The sequence below is a fragment of the Uloborus diversus genome, chromosome 9 (genome assembly GCF_026930045.1).
Source record: "Uloborus diversus isolate 005 chromosome 9, Udiv.v.3.1, whole genome shotgun sequence".
NCBI classification, from domain to species: Eukaryota; Metazoa; Arthropoda; class Arachnida; order Araneae; family Uloboridae; genus Uloborus; species Uloborus diversus.
The window spans coordinates 11,596,807-11,619,261 of NC_072739.1; the positions used below are offsets into that span (position 1 = coordinate 11,596,807).

The following is a 22,455-nucleotide window of genomic DNA, read 5'->3' on the forward strand; positions in this document are numbered from 1 at the left end:
AGATTGTACATACACTTTTATGCGTGTATATAAGAGAAAAGACAAGTATATAAGAGTATGTACGTGTACGCACGAGAATATGTGTATAAACCAGTGTTGTGCATTAAACAACTAAATCCTCAGTCGACTAAAGTAATCTGACTCACATTTAGTTCAGATAATATTTAATCTGATTTTTTCAATTGCAGACGATGATTAACATTAGTTTAAACTACCTTGGTTAGTTGGAGAAAAAAACTAATTTAGTTCAGATTGATTTAGTTCAGACTAACTTAATCTGATTTAGTCAAACTAATTTAATCAGATTGATTTAGTCAACTAAAGTAATCAGATTAAACTTCGACAGATTAAAATTTATACTAAATCTAGAGAGATTGAAATAAATCTACTATGTACTTGTATTTTCTCATGTATGCAGGCATAAAAATGTATGTACAATCTTAAATACAAATGTACCTCTACACACGAGTATACTCAGTGTAACATTTATCTATACGCATATTCTTTTGTGAACACGTACATACTCGTATTCTCTTATATGCAAGCATAAATATGTATATACACTTTTAAAAGCAAATTTATCTCTGTACACAAGTATACTCGGCGTAACAAGTATCTATATGCATATTCTCTCGTGTGTTCACGTACATACTCGTATATACATGCATTTACCTGTGTATAAGCGCATAAATATGCATATACACATAGAAATTCAAATGTACCATTGTACACTAGTATACTCGGGCTAAAAAGAATATATACGTCTATTCTTGTATGTACACAAACTTACTCAAATATGCATATATTTTCTCGTATATGCATGCATAAATATGTATATATATATGTTTAAATACAAATTTACCTCTGTGCACGAGTATACTCGGATTAACACGTATCCATACGCATATTTTTTTGTGTACACGTACATACTCTTGCAATCACGTATTTACTTGTGTATGCACAAATAAATTTGTACATACACTTAGAAATTCACATACCTCCGTGCACGAATATAATCTGGATAACACGTAGAAATCCAAAAAAAAAATGGGTTTACACTTATCTACTCGTATATACACGTATTTACTTGTGTTTACACATATTTGTAGGTATATACACGTAGAAATACAAAATTTCCTGTATACACGAATATTCGTGTTAACACGCATATATACGTATATGCACAAAACTACTCGTTTATACATGTTTTTTCACCCGTATATACAAGTGTATGCGAGCATAAATATGTATTTTAACGTACAAATACAAATGTGCCTCTGTACACGAGTATACTCGGGTTAAACACGTATCTATACGTATATTCTCATGCGTACGCATACATACTCGTATATACTTCTTTTCTCGTATATACACGCATAAAAGTGTATGTACAATCTTAAACACAAATTCTCCTCTTTGCACGAGTATACTCGGGTTAACACGAATCTATACGCATATTCTCGTGTGTACGTATGCACGAGAATATTTTAATAGACGAACGTATTTTCTCGTATATGCATGCATCAATATGTATACAGTCGACTCCCGCTACAACGCGATTCGACTTGCGCGAAATGGCTATAACGCAAATTTTTCACGAGTAACGAATTTTAGAGCTAACGCGAGTTTTTCGTCCACAACACGAGATTGTGGAAAGGATTTGGAAGGAAATATTAGCTTTGTTATAAGCTACTAAATATTGATTTTGTGAATGTTATTACATCCCTTTAAGCATCACTAACAGTGAAAGTTCCCGCAGCAAACTTGTCTACGCATCGCGTTGTTAGTGCATCAACTAACCAACCACTCAGCAACTTTCATTTATTCATTTTTTTAATTCTAAATATAAAAGTTGATGAGATATAATGTCACCTTAGTGGCACCTTCATCTTAAGTTTGTGAAGATGGAAAGAAAAAGTTTCTGATTGAAAAAAAAGGCTAAGATTCTTGATATGCTTGAACAACTACAAAAGCCGACGGTACGGTGACAATAAGTATGAATGAATCTTCCATACGTAAATTAAAAGCCAAAACAAAAAGCTATCCTTAAAAGTTCAGAACTTATTTTCAATATTGAAGCTTGCATTCTAGTCTTGGCAAAGTAATTATAATGAAAATGGAAACTGCTATTGTATTCTGGAAAAAACAGAATGAGAAGAGGGGCTGTTGCCACAAATTGAAACGTTAAAAAAGAAACGGCGAAGCAACCGCATTTAAAAATGTATCAGGTAAGAATAACTATATCTGATCAAGGAGCATTATCTTATGGAGCATGGAGGATCATCATTATAGTCAATTTTTAACTCGCAAATATTATTACTGTATCTACTGTACAGCACTATTATAGCGAAGCACTTTATTATTACTTCATACTATGCGAACCGTGTTACGTCTTTACCTTCCATTGATCATTCATTTTGTGCATCTTTAGTATTTAATGTAGAATAAAACAGTTTTGTATTTTTTAAATACAGTAAAAGTTCAGTTATTTATGTAAGAAAATGTAGTATATAGTTGAGGAATACTTTAAAACAGTTTGAGGGGTGTTCATAAGTGTCTGGATGAATTTGGTATGCTTCTAAAAAATTTGTATACATATATTTTTTCACAACGCGAAATTTCGACTTACGCGAGGAGTTTTGGAACGCATCCCTCGCGTAAGTCAGGACTCGACTGCATACATGTTTAAATAGAAATTTACCTCTGTACATGAATGTACTCGGGGTAACACGTATGTTTACATATATTCTCGTGTGTACATAAACATACTTGTATATACATGAACTTTCTCGTATATGCATGCATAAATATGTATATACACATACAAATGTACCTCTTTACACGAGTATATTCTCGTGTGTACACAAACATACTTGTATATACACGCACTTTCTTGTATATGTATGCTTGAATATGTATATACACGTATTTTCGCTTGTGTGCACGCATAAGTATGTGTATACACAATTAAAAGTAAATTTACCTCTGTACACGAGTATACTCAGGGTAACACGTATCCATATGCATATTCTGTTGTATGCACATACATACTCGTATATACACATATTTACTCGTGTATGCACACATAAATATGTATATTCACTTCAAAATTCAAATTTTCCTCCGTTACACGAACATACGCGAAATAACACATTTATATACGTATATACACGAACATAGTCGTATATACACGTATTAACTCGTGTATGCTTGCATAAATATGTACATACATGTAGAAATACAAATGTGCCTCTGTTCATGTGACATTTATATTTTACGAATTTAATCTGAATTAAAAAAGGAATCAAATCAATTTGATTACTTTTAATCTGATTACTTTTAGTGTGACTAAATTTAATCTGAACTAAATCAGTCTGAACTAAATTAGTTTTTTTCAGCAACTAACGAGTTAGTTTAAACTAACGTTAATCTTCGTCTGCAATTGAATTAAATTTGAAAAATATTAGTCTGAACTAAATGGGAGTCAGATTACTTTAGTCAACTAATCTATCAATTACAAATTTAGTTGATTTTTTTAGTTGATGCCCAACACTGCTTACTATTAAAAAATGGCTGATAGCGATAACGCTTTAGTTTCTTACTGTTCACCTGTATTAAGTTGAGCTCCTCAGCCTGACATATTCAACAATTCCATTAGTTGAAATAGGGGTAAGGAAAAACGTCTTACGAACTTGCGGATTTAGTTGGCAGTGTATTGCTCATTTGGCGAACAATATTACTACTCAGGTAAGAAGTAGCAAGCGGTACAGGGTTTTCTCGTCAAAAAAGAGGTTCTAATGGTAGCTCAACTCTGCACCTAACTCCTCTTCTTACTTATTGCTCTCCCTTGAAAGAAATAGACTTGTTCACGGCCATAGCTCAAGTTGTCGGAGGTGAACAGTAGCGATTTCTTCAGATAAGATTTTTAAAGAGGTTGCTCTAACTTTAGAAACTCAAGCAAATGCAATAACGAGGACTTACTCTCTCATGCGATAGCCGTTGGAAGTGACGACATCAAATGGCACAGGGCGGTAGCTTTTGCTCGGATGATAGGGCTGAACGAATGCCACTTGGAATGAGGGCATGGCACCACTGCTCGCAGCTGTAGAATTCGCATAGCCAGAGGTGTGGAATTCCTTGTTGGCCGGAATGCCGTTCTTCCCGTGGTTCCTTGATCCGGAGGAATCCGAATAAGAGTAAGAAGACGTGGAAGAGGACTCGGAACAGGAAGATGGGCTGCTCTCCAGCTGGGAAGATTCAGGACTGTTGGGGTCTGCTTGCCTGCAAGAAATTAAAATCATGACCAAATGGTGAATTAGCAATATTACTGTAATTCTGACTGCTGAACAGTGGTGCCTTTGTCCGTTTCATACATCCGAATGAGCTTATAATATAAGGTGGTTATAAAATAATTTAAGGGTGTTCAGAGTCCTCTAGCGAGTGAAGTATCGGACAAAACATTGCCGAATTTCACGGTCTTAAATAGATACCATGGGATTTCGATTTTTGAAATTAAAAAAAAAATTGAAATAATTTAAATTTTGACATCTTGAATTGAAATTATGTTTTTCGCAATCACGAGTGTGTGCGTGTGTGTGTGTGTGCAGGCATGAGTGTGTGCGTGTGTAGGTGTGTAAGTGTGTGTGTGTATGTAGCTCAGGGTTGGCCGGATTGAACCCAATTGGGTTGGACCCAATGGGTTTTTTTGAAAAAACCCATTTAAAAAAAACCCATTATTTAGCCCACTTTTGGGTTTTTAAAATTTTTCTGAGAACTTGTTTTAAAATATAATTAATTTAAATACTTTTAAAATTTAAACTTCTTTTTTATTTCTTCTTCACAATAGGCAATGGACATAAAAAATGAATTTTGAACTTTAATAGTATTTCTTAACTCTTAAGGGCATTAAAAAATGCTTCAAAGATTTTAAATAAATATATTTAACTTTTTTCCTTCAACTGGTCAATAAGGAACTCAAATTATCTTGACTAAGTCCTGTCACGTCAGATTTTCTCAATATTTGCAGATTGTACAAAGGATACTACTTTAGCTAAAAGGCTCTCATGTGAATTATTTTCTGCAAACCAACACGTCACAAAACTCGAATAAACAAGGTATATTTTTTAGAAATTAACAGGTTTTACAATTGGTCGGACAGAAAACGGAATAGGATGTACAGTATTTTCATTATGTTACGAAAAAGTTTAATATTTCTTACTCTGTACACAGAAATAGAAAAACAGGCAACATAAAATTCAAAGAAATGTCTTCATTAAGCTGGAATTCAGTAAAAAGGGATTTAAACTACTTGAGGTTCTACAGTAGTTTTGTATAACAAAATGAAATACAATAAAGTAAAATACAAAAAAAAATGTCGAAATTAAAAACGAACAAATAAACAATAGATTTTATCACTCAAGAAGTAACTTTGCCTTAATTGTTGGTAATCACGGAAACTAAAAAAATCTGAAACTTCACCATTCTTGAATTTTGTCGTCTTTTATACCTTTCTTCAGAAAATGCTGAATTTTCCAGCTTTTTTTATCAAGACAATTTTTGTGCTTTGTCCATATACTTATGCTACAATATGCTACGAGTACCCCACCTTTCCCCTAAAAAAAGACAAAAAATCCCACATTTTTTTGGGTTTTATTTTAAAAAAACCCAAAAAACCCTAGGTCCATGGGCTTTAAAAAAACCCGGGTTTTTGCCAACCCTGATGTAGCTGTGTGTATAGGATATAGACGCAACCTGGAGACGGCTTTCACTAGAGGAGCAGCAGTGGGAGGGTCAGGTCGACGGTGGTTCTGCAAAGGGAGGTGGGGGGGGGGAGGGAATAAAATCATAGGAACGTCATTCAAAGGCCAAGTGAGAACAATAAGCAATGTGATTGCTCAAAAAAACATAGTACCACACATTGCTGCTTAGGGCAGTTTTGGCGTTTAAAAGATGTATTACAGTGAAAGTCCGTTGTTTTGATCAACCGCTCAACTGAATCAAATCCTTAAAAACACAACAAAATCCCGCTTAGTGAAATTAGTCGCTTTATTGAATCAGCCGCTTTATGGAATCAAAACTGTATAGAACAAACGTGATTCATATAAGCGGCGGGCATTGTACTGTGAACACTGGTCGTTAAATGACAGACAAGATATGCATCAATTTTATTTACAACAGATCATATTAAATCTCTTTTGTGAATAAATATCAACACCATCATGATGTTCCAAGAATTTCATACAATGCACAACATTTTCCACGTATCCGAATTTGTTCTACCTGTAAGGTTATTAGAGTTTTCAAAAGTAGCAATTTCGGGAGCATGTCCTTTGATACCTCAACATCTTTAAACCTCACCGGCAAAGTCAAGCAGAAAGATTGGGCAACCACACCGAAGGATAAACAATGACTGCTATCAAAGAAATGTTGCCGCTACACAATCTGTACCAAAAGTCTAATGAGAGGTAGTGCAATATCCAGCATGAATGTGGTCGAAAAAGACATCTTCGCCACTGCGCCGAAATTTCTTCATGGCTGCTTTTGATCTTTTTTTAGAAATTGAAATTCTATGGTGGATTTACTGAACTTTGTAAGCAACAACCATTTGTAGTAAATAAAATTATTGTGTATTGCATTGTTTGGCATTAAATTTTTCAGTATTCACTGTAATACACATTTGCAGTGCCATACTCTGCTATATGTACTCTAATGAAATTTGGCTGTTTTGTACAATACTCGTTTGCTGGAGATTTTATTTGCTATACAATGCTATTTAAAACCACCCAGTTGGCAGAATGCTTATTAGGCTCTAGAGCAACACACAATTTATTTTGTCATTCCTTGCTGTTACAACACTATGTGGGGCAGTGGCATAACTACGTGCCGCAAGACCCTGCAACATGGGGGGGGGGAGTAGGAAGGGGCCCAAGAATTTTTGAACTTTGTTTTCATTCAATTTGATTAAAGTTCTCCGAAAATCAAATTTTGTTTTAAAAGCTTATATATTCGTTCCTGGGCCCCCTAGAATCCCAAAACCTATTGACCTAGGGTCCTCGACTAAGTAATCGACCAAACACTTTTTCAGGGCCCTCATGTGGCCAAACATTACAATTTTTGCTTTTTGCTAAAACAGATTGAACCATTCGGAACCCCCAAATAGCAGGGGCTCTAGGTCGCGATCTAGTTGACCTATTCATTAAACATGCCCTGAGTAGAGAGAAGGGGGCCCAACTTCCCGAAGCCTGGGCTCGGTGCAAATATTGCCCTCCATAGGCCACCTGCCACAGAAGGAAGGAAAAATTCCTAAAAGAAAAGGAAAAGAAGGAAACATTCCTGAAAGGAAAGGAAAAGAAGAAAATATTCCTGAAAGAAAAGGAAAATGTCTCAACTGTACCAGATCCCAGAAAAAGACAGCCAAGAGAAGTTTTTGGGCAGAATCTGGATTAGGGAGGAGGGAAGGGGGGGAATTGGAAGGAGCCCGAATATTTTTAGCCTTGTTTTCATTCAATTTTACTAAATTTTCCGTCTTGCTTAAATTTATTCTGGGCCCCTCTAGGGTCCCAGAATTTATTGCCCTAGGGCCCCGATTAAGATATCAGAGGTCGTAGGCCAAACACTTTTTTTGGGATCCTCTTGTAGCCAAACATTACAATTTTTGCCATTAGCTAAGACAGTTTTCATCATTTGGGGGCACCGAAATAGCATGGTCTCTAGGCCACGGCCTATTCTGTAAACATGCCCTGACATTAGATAGGAGAATAGATCCCAACTCCAGACCTTCCAATTTATAGAAAAGAAATACAATAGCTACTTTAAACTTTTTTTGGGGGGCAATTGCAATTTTTTACCTACTATGTTTCCTTACCATTTTTTTTTTCCAAAATAAATAAAAGCTAGGGACTTAGCCAAGAAGGTGGGAAAGAAGGGACCCTAAAACTAAATAATTTCCTATTACTTCACCAAAGACAGCCTACTGTGTTTTTAAACCTCAATTGCAGAAACATTCTGGAAGATAGTCCGAAAAACCTTTTTCTCCCTAACGTGTCCAAGAATCGCTTAACATTGTTTTTTTGGAACTTCAATTTGGAAAAATTCTGGGGCAAAAAGTTCCGAACCTCATCTCTTTCTAAATTTGTGGTATTAAAACTTTGATTTTGAAAAACTGCTGGGGGAGCCCCGGAACCCCATCTTCTCCTCCGAGACCTCGTTCCTTTTAAAATTACCTAAGATCATCAAAAATTGTGCTTTGGGAACTTCAATATGAAATTTAAAGTCTCTTTTTTGAACAGCTTCCCCTTACATAACGTCCTAAAACGCATTTGTGGACCACTTTTGATGAAGTTAGGAGAAGGGATGAGAGGATGTGAAACTTTGCACCTTAACTTTAAGAAATCCAAGTTCCAAAAAGGCAATTTAAGGACTGCTTAAAATCTCACTTTTAAAACTTTAATTTCGAAAAATTTACAAAGAAAACCCCCAAAACTTGCTCCCATCTCAATATCACCTAAATTCGCCTAAAATTGCGTTTATAGAATTTTAATTTCGCAAATTCTGGGGCATAGTCCCCAATTCAATCCCTCATTGTAGCGTCATCAAAGGTGGGCTACAATTGCGTTTTTAAGAGTTCCATTTCAAAACATTTCCTGGGGAGAGCCCCCAAACACCCCCTCCCTTTTTTAAACGAAGATTGTCAAAAATTACGTTTTTGAAACTCTAATATCGAGAGATTTTTCGAAGAGTCCTCGACTCCTTTCCCCAAAGGTGACTCACAATCACGTGCTTAAAAACTTTCGAAAAATTTACGGTTAAGGCCCTTGAACCTTCCATCTTTCTAACATCACTGACGATCGTTCAAAATCACTGTTTTGGAAATTTGAAAAACTCCCAGGGGAGAGTTCTGAACCTCATACTTTCACCTAACGTCATCCAAAGGTGGCCTATTGCATTTTTAGCTGTTCAATTTCGAAAAACTTTCAAGGATAATCCCCGAACCATAACTTCGTTGTTTGAACATCATCGAAGGTAATCTAAAATTGTGTTTTTCGAACTTCCAATGACAAAACATTTGTGGAAGAGAGTCACTGACCCCTTACGTTACAAAAAGATGTCTTGCAATCGCGTTTTTAAAATTTCAATTCCGAAAAATTTACGACGAATTGAACCTTTTTTCTTTCACATATAGTCTGAAATTCCGTTTTTAAACTATAATTTCAGAAGAATTTTAGAAACTGACCCCGAACCCCTATTTTTGTACAAATATTAAATTAATATTGCTAATTCTTTTTTTCCTCATTGTGGCGAATTCTCCGGATTTCTATAGCTAATGATCCTTTTCTAAACTAAAAGCTCACCCCCGCCCTCTCTATATATTGTGTGTGTGTGTGTGTTTGAAAAAAAAATGTGGGGTCGACAAAATCGAAAAATTGAAGTAAAAATATACATTAATACAATTTTTAGTAGGGAGCCCAAAATCAGATTTTGCAGGGGGGGCCCAAAATTTAAAGTTACGCTAGTGATGTGGGGTGATAAATGACAATGCAATTTGTCAGAAGCCTTTTTAGTTGCTATCAGCAATAAATTCTATCCAATTTAATCAACCGAAGTAGAACCTACACACAGCAGTGAAGAAACCTAAAGGCCTAGATCGTAGCTTAAGTAGCGACACATCCATCATCTTGGAGTTAAATGCCGCTTTCTTCCTATGTCTGCTATAATGAAGTAGCCTGTTCTTGATTGTGGATTAACGTTCAACCAAAATTAAGAAGCAAAACGCGCTACTTCGCCATATAAAACGTAGGAAGAAAGCATCTAATAGCCCCAAGATGGCGGACGTATCGCTACGTATTCTATGGGCTTTAAAGAAGCCCACCATTGCTGGTCTTGCCTGGCCATCGGGTGTAACCCCATAGAGATGTGAAAAAACCACGTGGACTAACGCAAAGCATCTAAATACTTGATTTTGTCCTTCCCCAAATGCAGTACCAATGTAAAAATAACAAATGTTCTTCGGAATCACAAATAAATCATGCTAGTAAACTTCATTTTTCTTTTTAGACTGGATTTAAATAATTAAATGCATTTTCCCTGATTAAACGAGATTAGCTCTTTCCAACGACCTGAAGAATACCAAATTAGAGTAATGTCTTTTTAGATGCTGATTTTTGGAAAACAGCTAAAATTGACTGGATTTTGAAACCGGATAACTCGGCAGTTATTTAAGTTATCAAAGTGCCGCTTGCATAACTTAACGGAATGCTTACAGGCTCATAATCATAAAGAATCAGCCTTAGGAAGCCATTCCTTCAGTAGGTGTATAAACTGATGAAATTTGGTTGAAACTATCCACAATGTGTCGAAATGAACAGCTTTTATAGCAAACTTCTCTAAATCTGCCACACTATAAATTTATGCTATAGAACTTGGTAATTCTTCTCCAAAAGTTCAACAGGATCATCCCGTAGTAATATGCACGACCTCTACATAAGGCTATCGCATTCATAACGAATAAGTATGCAGAGTGTTCCGTTTTAACATGCAAAGACCTTTATTTTAGCAACCGTTAATCCTAGATGTCTATTTGAAATTGCAGAAATGTACAAAATCAGATGCAGAGTCAAGGTATTGAAAGTTTGAAGCAAAAATAAAAATGAGCCAAAAAATACAAAATTTAACTTTTTTATACGGGCCTCAGGTCCCATAACTAGTATTTAGAGAAACAATCTCCATTGAAAACTATTACTGACACAAAAAACTTGACATTTGTGTGACGAAAACTCAAGGAGATATTAGAGTTTAAAGTTTTAAGGAATTAGACAAAAGATGAGGTTGGAACTTATCGCCTTTCTATAGGAATGTCAGGTTGTCGAAGTAAATAAAGTAAGTATTTATATTTTTCATTGCTATTCGAAAATAAATGCAAATGTAATGCCATAATACACAAAAGCACACTACAAAACCTTGAACAATTTGAAAAATCACACTATATGACCACATATAATTTTAAACCCTTGTTAACACGCTATATTTTCCCCCAAAAGGTGTTATTAATGGCTAGTGTAAAGTGGTAGAAGTCACAAAACGCTGCGTTTAATAGCTTGGTGAATATTGGTAGTAACTAATGTCAAACATGTTCTGTTGGAATGGTTTTTCAATGGAGAAAATTTCCCTAAATGTAAGTTAGGGGACCTGGGCCCGTAGTAAGTTTAAAAAAAAAAAAAAAATTTTTTTGACCCATTTTTACTTTCACTTCAAACTTTCCATATCTTAACTCTGCATCTGATTTTGAACATTTTTGCAATTGGAAGTATGCATCTAAGACTAACGGTTGCGAAAATAATTTCTTGCAGGTTAAAACGGAACATCCTGTATACGTCCTCTGCATTTAAGACAAATCTGTTAAGAATAAAGCAAATTCTCAACATACTCTGCTTTCTTGAGGTGCTTCTCTTCCTTGCGCACAATGTCCATCAGCTGCTTGTAAATGTTGGTTTTCCTGCGTTCTTTCTTTTGGAGGGCAGGTGTGGGAGATGAGCTGACGTCACCGTCGTTGGCCGTGTCGGTGGTGGTAATGCCCAGCCTGCTCTCCTCCACTTTGTTCTCCAGGATCCTCTGTCTCTGGAGCCAGGGCTCGACCACGGCACTCGTCTGCGTCCAAGTCTCAGGGTCTGGAGAACTCATCAGCGAGGAAGAAGACTGACGCCCTGAAAGTAGAACACAATAAAAGATCAGTCAGGGGAACAGAATAAAAGATCATGGCGGTCATTCCAAGCTCGTCAGCTTGCGAGATCGAGATTCTCGCTCACGTGATCAGTTGTGTCGTAGAAATATCGCAAAGTAGTATTCTAATCTACTCGAACCTAGCCGCAAGCTAAGTTCGAGTAGATTAAAATGCTACTTTGCGACATTCCTACGTCACAACCGTTCACGTGAGCGAAAATCTCGATCTCGCAAGCTGACGAGCTTGGAGACCGCCTAGGCAGAGAAAAGCTTCAGAGGTAAAACAAACTCTACAACCGCACTTGGGATAACTTTTGAAACTGAGCTGGTAATGGAAGAAACACTAAGTAACACATAGACAGGCAAAATTTTCTGGAGAGGGAGGGGACAAAGAAATGTGTATACTAAATACAAATTTTGTCGAAAAGCAACAAACCAACCACTTGTAATTAAATAAATTTGTTTAAACCGCGGATGAGGATCCCTTGAACCCCTAAAAGAAGGCCTGCATTAAAAAGAGATTATGAGAACAGGGACGCCCCTATGGGAGGTCACAATAACCTCCCAAAAATCCTTATTTAGCTGACGATTCGGCAAATTTGGAGACCGTACTGTGGCATTGTATTTTTTGTTCGTAAAATATGGAAAGATTCCAAAAAATCAAGGTTTGATTAATTGGGCATTTTTGGATAGTTTGATAAGAGTTTAAAAATCAAAAGAGTGATTCGAATCCCAACTTTGTTGGGCAATACCAGACTTTTTTAAGTGTTGCTTTTTCACATAATTTTTAGCGAAATTCCAAAGCACGCCGAGTTTGTCCTATATAGGCAAAATTGCAACTGCAATTAATTTTATAAATTCAAACAAGGTTTGCAATAAATTTTCAAAACCAAATTCAGTACGAGAACGTCAAGAACGAGAATGCAGTTATCCAGTTCTTTCTCATAAGAGAATTGAATATGAGGATCTTAGTTTTTACCCCAACTGACCCTACCGATGTGCAAAATGTAAGCATTTGACAATTTTTCGTAGGCTGGATTTTTATTTTTTTAACTATGAAATAAAGAAAGAGCATTTTGCGGTTAAAGGATAATGAAAGCGTAATTATTTAAGACTGAAGGAAACGTTTGGCTTAAAACCGGCTTTATCGAAAAAAATTGTACTACTAATAAATAATAGAATACTAATTGAAGATTTCTTAAACAATCTAACAAATGATCTCGCTTAACTGTAGTTGCTACTCTTGCTGTGTAGTGTGTACTTAACGCTTTTGCAGTGTGGCATCGTACGTCCATAAAGGCCGCGGTCGTATAAACTGATTCACACTGGCACTAATCAGTAGCATTTCAGTCGAGCCACCGGTTAACCGGGCGTACCAGAAGTCGTTGCTTCACCAGCCGATCGGCATGTCGTGCCCAGAGTAACCACATTTAGAAGCAGCTTAATAAGGAAAAGGGGCATTTTTGGCCAATCAATAGCAAGGAACTTAAATCAAAGTTCTAAAAAAAAGAGTGCGTGCGTATTCGTCTGCTCAAGTAATTGCTCATCGACCAAAACGTTCTAAAACAACAACTAAAATCAGATCGACCTGGCACTAATTATTCCTCTTCGCCCATGGTAAGGAATAGGTCAAAAATTCTACCTGCAATGAGCCGGCTTTTCCCCCTTGCTCGTGGAACTTTCTTATCACGGTTTGAAAATGCTACAACGAGCCGCCTTAGTGGTAGTGGTCAGTGTAAAAATTAAATAAAGTTTAATTTGTACTAGTAAAGAAACATGAATTTGTTTTCTTACCTTTGAAAACGGGTCTGTTGCCGTTCTGAGCGATGGTGTCCTCAAGAAGTGCTGGTGAGCTCTGCCAATGGCTCAGACGTGACCCACTTGCTGCACCCCCAAAATGATGGGAGGGCTGGAAGCCGATGTCAGAACCTAAAAAATGCCTCTGGATGCCAGATGTGAAGAAGGGAGACTGAGATTCTTCCCTAGATTTTGGCTCAGTGAAGTACGCTTCGTCGTCGAAATCGTCTTCTTCGTCTTCAGAGTGAAGACTCTTCATCTTCTGCAGCTGCTGTCGAATGTTGATTTTTTCTTTATTCCTGCGCTTTCTTACTTCGTCTTCCAACATTTTGGCGAGCTCTAAATCACGTTTTCTACCTAAAGCTAAATCGGAAGGGTTAGGTTTCTTGCCAGTTTTCCCCCAATAGTTGGGCTTTTTGGGCTCGATGTTAGGGTCGAACTTTCTTCTGATGTCGTACACTCTTCCTTTGGTTGGGGGCGAACATTCTGCTTCTTTCGCAAAACTTCCCTTTTCTGGCACAAACATAATCTGACCTTCCGTCGAGTAAAATGAAAAGTTAGAATTACCTGAATCAGAAGACTTCATTTGCGTTCTCATAAGATTAGCTTTCGACACCAAGATATCTCCCAAGAAGTCACTGAAATTACTTTTTCTCATCAGCTCACTTTTCTTCTTGTCCGAGAGCATAAGCTCCGAGGAATACTGTTTTCCTCTCTTCTGCAGTCCGTACTGTCCAAAAGTCCAATTAGAGTCAGACACCGCAATGTCTTCTTCGCTTAAATACTTATTTCTTTTGCTTAGAAACTTCCTAAAATGTGGTGCTAAGCCTTGATCGGAAGGCTCGTTGTACTTTGTTGCAGCTTTCTTGGATTGCTTTACCTTAGGATTTTCGTTCAGGTACGGAGCAGCCGATAGATTTGCTTTCATTTCGCAACCTATCGGCCTCATATTGGAAAACATGACAGTAGGCAAGGAAAACCTTGTTGGGATTTCGTTGGAACCAGGCCTTATTCTAGGCACGACCGCATCTTCGCTTTCGTCACTGCTTACGTCAGAGTCGTCCATCAAATCTTGTATGGGCGTCCAGTGGCTGTCGCTAAGGCTACGATGCTTGAACACGTTCCCTCTGTCGTACCTGTTGAAGGCCATGTCCGAAAAGCGACGAGGCCTACCATCTTCGCTGTTGTACTGCGGGCTCACTTCGTTCTTGTAGTGAAGATCGGGGCCGTCGTCGCTAGTTGACTGATTGCTACTTCCCAAGCCATCAGATCCCAAGGCCTGCCAGGCTTCTGATGGGGAAAATTTTGGCATCTCTGGTGGTTTTCTTGGCAAAACTGGCCTTAACCTGTTGATACAAAAGGTAAATGAAATTGAAATCGTAAGGCGTGTAATTAGAATACTTTTTCAAGGATCATTTTTATTTCAAATTAAATCTGTTTGTATCAAACCACTGCTTTTACTTTTCCTAGAGCTCGGGCGGATCCAGCTTCTGGTTTTGAAAGGGATCATTTCCAGGAGGAGGGGTCATGCATGTCTTTTTAGGTCATGGGGGGCAATCTTTTCGAAATGTAAGTCCCAAAATGCAGTTTTAGACTATCTTTGGTCCCTTTAACGGGGGGAGGGGAGGGAGGCCATGACCTCTATGACCCCCTACCCTCCCACCTGGATCCATGCTCGATAGAGCTATATATTATTTTAATTTTAAATCATGCATCTATTTTTACTCAAGCATTCTGTAAAAAATTCAAAATTAAAGGAAAGATATATCAAAACAGTCGAATATTTATATGAAATACTATTATCATAATTTTTTTTCTAAAACACAACGATTTAAGACGGCAACATTTACCTCTATTCAGAAACAAATTGTACAGTGTTTTGAAAAAAGTGCTCCTTATAATCCCGGAATAGTAATTTTTGCTGCTTGTTCACACAACTTATGACAAAAGTTTGAAGAGAAAGTGAGCAGCATAAACCATTAACATTAACGACACGAGAAGTTGAAAATAAAAATTTGAACACTGTCAAACTTAGCAGTTATCAAGTCACGTAATAAATCTTGCATATATATAATAATGCGTAAAACCTTATAAACAATCAGAAATGGTAACAGTTTAAGGAATACAGGTAATGTGCAGCCATCAAACAGGCAAACTACTTTTGGTTGATTGCATGTGATTATTGTAATCTAACTTTTTTACTTGGTGATACTGCATTGAGGTGCTGTTAAAAAAAGAGATTCCTTATTGCAATTCCACAAAACATTTTCTCCCAACAATTAAAAAATATATATGTTTGAAGTTTCTTTAAAAAAATAATTAATTGAATTCATGTGCAGTTTGACATTATAATACTTAACAAACTGTCCAGAAAGGAAGATGACAATTTCTGGACTTAGTATTGATCAACATAATTATAATACAAAGTTTGTTTTTATAGTAAATGTTTTCATTATGCAATAAATTCTGAAAAACTGCTTTCCCGAGATAGTGGATTTTTTCAAGAGAGCCCACCCGAAAAAGAAAGCCCGATCGGTTTTTTTCGAGCTGATGCTGGTTTGGTTTTTTTAATTTTATTTAAACTGTTTTCTGTATAGCCTATAATCAAGGTCAAACTCGCTTATAACGAGCCCTGATTTAACGAAAACCCCGATTTAGCGAGGAAATCAGAAAGATTTGGTTGGTGTTATGTTAAGTCTATAAGAGCATAACTCGCTGTCACACAAAGCGGGGTTTAACGAGCAAACCCTGCTTTGGGTGAGCAATATTTTTTTGTGATTCATAATATTTCTATTGATATTACTTCCAGCTCAGCTTATCATTATTTAGAAAAATTTCTTTGACACTCTGAAGCCGAGCGAAAGTCAGTTATGAGTCACAAATCATGAGAAAACTAGTATGTTGTGGCCATCACGAAACTTTCTTCTATATTTTTCTTTTTTTTCTGATCCCTCCCCATGCTTGACGAGGCAGCAATATTCCCAACAAAAACGACATTACACATGCAAAAACTTGACGACCATCCCAATGTCTGAATTATTGCAAAGGCAAAGCAAAGAGCGAAAATTGAAAGTTATTTTAAAAGCCTTGCTTGAATTAATTACAAATATTTTATTTGTTAACAAATATAAGATGGCAACAGTTAAAAATTTTAAATCATTGAGATAATATTTCTGATCATTTCCATACAATTAAAATCACGAGAAATACGCAGACGACAATCTATTACGATTTATCTTTCTTATTGTTGCATTAATAAAACTATTTTTATTCGCTAAAAATAATGATAATAAAAATAAATCAGCACCTCTTGGCGCGATTGGCGCCAAAGTTGAACCAAAGCCTGTTTACATATAGATTCACATATATTCCAAATTTCAACCAGAACGTAGCATTACTTCTTGAGATAGGGCACTCACAATGGAAAAAAAGAACGGGCGATTGCGCTACCCCCTTTTTAGCTGTTGACACCAAAATAAAATCAGCTCTTATACCCACTAAGGGGTACTTGCCGATAAATTTTTCTTTCATTCCGTTCGATGTTTCTTGAGATACAGCAGGCACAATTGACGACGAAAAACGTTCTATAGCTCAACCCCCGTTTGAGTTATTGACACCAAAATTGAATCAGCACCTGTTCTTGTTAATGGCAACATATGGACCAAATTTTGTTTGATTCCGCCAGTTACTTCCTGAGGAATAGCAATCACGCGTAACTCAAAAAACGTCCCATTGCTCCACCCCCCTTGGAGGAATTCGCGCCAAAAACCAATGGGCACAAGTTCACATAGGGGCACATATGTGTACCAAGTTTCGTTCGATTTCATGCGGTAGTTTTTGCTGTAGCGCGGCCACAAAAAACTGATCACACACAGACGTGACACACACACACACATACACACACACACACATACATACACACACACAGACAGACAGACATTTTCCAAAAATAGTCAAAATGGACTCAGCACACCTCAAAACGTTCGAATCCGTCAAAATTTGAAATTCGAAAATTTACACGAATCCAATACTTTCTTCTATGTATTAGATATAGAAGAAAGTAAAAAAAGATGATGGTAATTTTTTTTATTTAAATTTGTGAAGCAGAGAGGCGTTTGAAAATTAAATATTTGTTGTTTCTTCCGAGGATATTGTAGCTCAAATTCAAGCTAAAGCAGAAGAAAACCATAACAATGAAAGAAAGTGACGACGATAACTACTAATGTGAAGAATTTGAAGCTGAATGAGACAATGAGGCAGTTGAAAGCAAATTAACCAGAAATAATAATTTTAGTGTGTGAGTTTTTGTATGAGCAAGTACAGAGTGAAACCTGTGTAAGTTAACCGCTTGCGGTGCACTACTTTAGTGGTCAACTTAAACAGGTGGTCAACTTATAGAGGTTGAATTATATGATATAGATCTATAATTCCTGAAATTATTAGGGGGGATAATAATATTATTTATTATTAGGGATTATAATATTAGGGTGATAATAATTAAGGGATCTATAATTCCCTTAATGTGCCTGAAATTAGCGGTTAACTTAGACAGGTGGTCAACTTACAAGGGTCATCAACTTTGCTGGTTTTACTGTATGTTTGAATTTCTATGATTTTTTCCATGAACCCGTTTTTTACGAACACTCGGTTATAGCAAATATCGCGGTCCCTTCGCGTTCGTTATAAGCGAGTTTGACTGTATTATTTAATCTTAACAAAGAACTGAGCTGAAGTTGCTACAAAAGAATAACGAGCTGATGTGTGCATCACATGACTTCCTTTTACTCCAATTTGATGTCATTTTCTCATTATTGGCAGTTTTAATATGATTCAATAGTTTACTCTCTAAATATCACCAACAATGGCCAAATTGAAACCAGATTTAACAAAAAAAAAAAAAATTAATCGCCAAATTTGTCGCCAAGTTGGCGTCAAAACTTGATGACCAAAAGACAGGCGATATATCGCCAAGTGTCCATCAAATTATAACACCACTTGAGTTTACATCGAAATTAACAATGATTTCCCCCCAAAAACGGCCAAAAGACCCCCTAAGAAACACCCGAAAGCAACCAAAAGAGGAGGGGCACAACTAGACCGCACAAGGAGTCTACGTACCAAATTTCAACTTTCTAGGACATACCGTTCTTGAGTTATGCGACATACATTCGCACGTACGCACATACATACATACATACAGACGTCACGAGAAAACATGTTGTAATTAATCGGGAATCGTCAAAATGGATATTTCGGGTGTCTGTACGTTCCTTGGCACTTATCCACGTGTGGTCGGGTTGAAAAAAAAACTCAACATTCATTTGGGGGTGAGCAAAATGGAAATTAAGGCCGATTTTTGGGTGAAAATTTTTTTGCGGCGAATACAATACTTCCTTTTTTGTAAAAAGAAGGGAAAAGTTCTAATATTTATTGAAGAGGCTGCGAAAAAAGACCTGAACTCTCCGTGGTGACAATCAAATGAATTTCGAAAATATTCTATGTTCGAGTTGTAGGAGAGCGAGTCGAGCAGATGGTAGAATTTTCTTTTCATGAACTCAGTTGACACATTCATGAATCATCTCACTGAACAGGTTTCAAATATTTAAATGAAGAAATTTCAATTAGTATTCAACTGCTGGTGTAATTGTAAAAGGAGTTGGTGGTGGAGGAAAGACAAATGCTGCCATGTTCCAAAATAAGCTAAGCAACATTTCAGGAATATTATATTCACAACATATTGGAATTCATGTAAACTGTACAAAGCAGTTTTTTTTTTTTAGATGGAAGAATTAGAATAAACTCGTTTTTGACAAATTAAAAGTTTCACAATCAAAGATTGGCGCCTGGTGATCAGGGTCCGATTTAGATATTGAGAGGCCCTAGACCAAACATTTTTTAAACCCCCCCCTTCCCCCGCAATCAAACATTACAATTTCAGCAACTGGTAAAAATAATTTAACAATTAGTGGGCATCTAAAAACCTAACTAGGCCAGGACGACCCGGTTAGCGTATTCAGTAATCAGGCCCTGCAGGTGATTATATTATTAAAAATAATAATTTTGCATACTTTCAGTTTACCTTATCAGATATTTTATCAACCGAAATAACCGAATTGGGAGGCTTTTAGTGACAAGCTTTTAGGATGGTAAACAAATATGCAAAATATTTTCAAAAGAAAATCGCAAGCTAGGGTTCGAAAATATCGCAAGCGAGGGAAAACTTTCATTTGAGTAAAAAACTGGCTGACCGGAAGGAAACAAAGGGTAGTTGTAAGGGGAAATGATTCTAATTGGAGTGAGGTTTTAAGCGGGGTTCCTCAAGGATCAGTGTTAGGGCCTGTTTTGTTCATTGTTTTTATGAACGATATTTATAAAAATATTTCTGGGAACATGAATTGTTTTGCTGATGATGTCAAAGTTATGGGGAGTGTAGAAAATGAAGAACAAGCAAATCAGCTGCAAGAGAATATAGATCAAATTACGGAGTGGGCTGATAAATGGAGTATGGCTGTTAATGTTGGGAAATGTCAAGTGCTACATTTAGGGCATGGAAATAAGTGTACAAGTTATTATTTGCAAGGTTCAGCCATTAGTCAGGCAGAAAAAGTTACTGATCTAAGCGGCTTAATAAGACAGGATTTAAAGTTCAGCCAACACAGTGCAGCATAGCTAGTAACAAAGCCAATAAAATGCTTGGGTTTATCAATAGATCTATTTCAAACTAATCTAAAGAAGTTTTTTTAATAATAAATGAACAATATCACTATGATTAATATACTTTTTATATTGAAAATACCGTAGTTGAAAAAATAAATATCGAAAATATCATGATATTTTCAAAATAAATATCGGATATATATCATGATGTATATTGACTGATATATATCGGCGAACCCTGTCGCAAGCCTAGTTAAGAACACGTTATTACAACAAAAACATGCACGACTGCATTGGGAAAATATCGGGTTAGAAGGTAAAATATTGCAACCAACATGTTGATTTAAACTTTCGAGACGTTATTAATGTTTCGATGAGTTGGCGAACTCAATCTTGTTTTCTACAGACCTGATCTCAAGGTCTTCTATGCAGTTGGGGAAAACTTAACCTGGCAGCCTTTGCCTCAGAGCATGGTCCCACTTAATTCTTACAGGCCGTGGCAATCGCTGAAACCCATGGCAACAAAGAGGGCGCTACAGGTCACCCCTTTTCCCTTTACTTTGCCATTGGTTGGTGGATGTAAGGGTTCCCAGTGGCGCTTCTTGCGGTCAAAATGGGCGATATCCAATCAAAAATATAAAACTTTGAAACATTGATTATGATTGGTGGATGCGTGAGCTGCATTGAAACTTTGACGTTGATAGGTTGGATACATAAGCTGCGTTGAAACTTTGACTTTGATAGGTGGATACATAAGCTGCATCGGTTTAACACAGAAAAGTCAAAAATTGTCAAGGCCCGTAAGCGTATTTAGTAGGGCCATGCTCAGAGGAACAGTAAGATATCTACTGTTATTCCTAGGATTAGATGTCTTACTGTTGCTCTGAGGCGACGATATGGTGTGATTTGGACTTGCGTAGCCTTTACAATGTTGCCAGGTTAGATTAGTACCAAGTATGGCTGTTTATAGAATGTAGGGTTGAGGGGGGCGTTTTCTGGATGATAAAACAACCATCCAGAACGGGTGTCTTTTTCATTCTGTCCTAGATTCTAGAGGGGGACTCCTCCTGCTGCACAGTGGTGTTCCCATAGGGTATACTCCATTAACGCCGTATACTCTCAAATATTTTTTAGACATATAGCGTTTACCCTCAAGCTTCATAAATTTTCACATTATGACATACTCCACTAATGTTTGTGAAAATTGCAACACCAAGAAGGAATTATGCAAATGAACCATAATTCACAGAAAATGAATAGCAGGATAAGATATGCAAATGATTAGAATTACAGAGACGTCGCGCATGCGTGGACCGAGAAACGCGCTCTGAACTGTGGCGTAGACTCGGTATATAAAGGGCTGTAAAGGTTTTTCGAAATTATTGAGCGATTATTTGCCGATGGTAGATGTTTCTCTAGTACTCAATTTGTCACGTCCAAGACGCAGAGTGTCATAAAAACTAGTAACGGAGTTCGAATGGGATGATCGGAATGTGTGAGGATGAACTTAAGTATAGAGAAATCAGTGCCCGAACGGGGCGTAATGCCTCAACTGTGATGCGTATTTGTTAAAGGACAGAGGACGATGAAATTAGCCGAAGGGCTCGCCCCAGCCCACGCAACCGAACGACGCCACGGGATTATCGATACCGCACCCGCCTAGCTCTTATGGATCGTATAGCGTCCTCTCGTACACTAGCACAACGTTGGAGTATCGCTAGAGGTGTCACATTTGCTGCATCCACGGTTCGTCGACGTCTGCTGCGCCAGGGCCCTCCCCCCTGTATACAAGGTTTCCCTTCACCCTCATTTATTGTTTCTTTCGGCTTCAATGGGCCCACGAACATGCCCAACAGCGTGAGGACTAGCAGCAGGTCGTCTTCTCGGATGAGTCCAGATTTAATATGCAGGGCGTGTATGCTTCAAACGTTACACATGGGAACGTCACCTCCCAGAGTGCTTAATCCGACGTCATACCAGCATAACACCAGGCGTCATGGTCTGGAACGCTATTGAATATCAAGGGCAGTCACATCTAGTCCAAACTACGAGTAATTTCAATAGCCAGCGCCACTTCAAGGACGCTGTGACGCCGGAGACATTACCCTTTCTTCAGAGCAGTCCTAGTGCAGTGTTTCAGCAGGACAATGCACGTCCACATGTCGCAAGTAACGTACAAGTGTTCTTCGGTGCACGATAGGTTACGCTACTTCCTTGGCCTGCCTGTTCTCCGGATATGACGCCAATCAGGCATGTTTCGGATTGCGTTGGTCGAAGACTCGCCCA

The 22,455-nt window shown here is 37.3% G+C and overlaps 1 protein-coding gene across 1 annotated transcript in view; it reads right to left on the bottom strand.

Moving 5' to 3' along the window:
* The window catches only part of LOC129229319 (uncharacterized), a 76,365-nt gene that overhangs the window by 4,655 nt on the left and 49,255 nt on the right, over positions 1 to 22,455 (bottom strand). The window contains exons 3-5 of the mRNA XM_054863604.1: positions 13,510 to 14,858; positions 11,423 to 11,699; positions 3,982 to 4,281 (exon numbers count right to left, since the gene is read on the bottom strand). Of these exons, the coding sequence (XP_054719579.1) occupies positions 3,982 to 4,281; positions 11,423 to 11,699; positions 13,510 to 14,858 (1,926 nt within the window). The remainder of the gene's footprint in view (positions 1 to 3,981; positions 4,282 to 11,422; positions 11,700 to 13,509; positions 14,859 to 22,455) is intronic.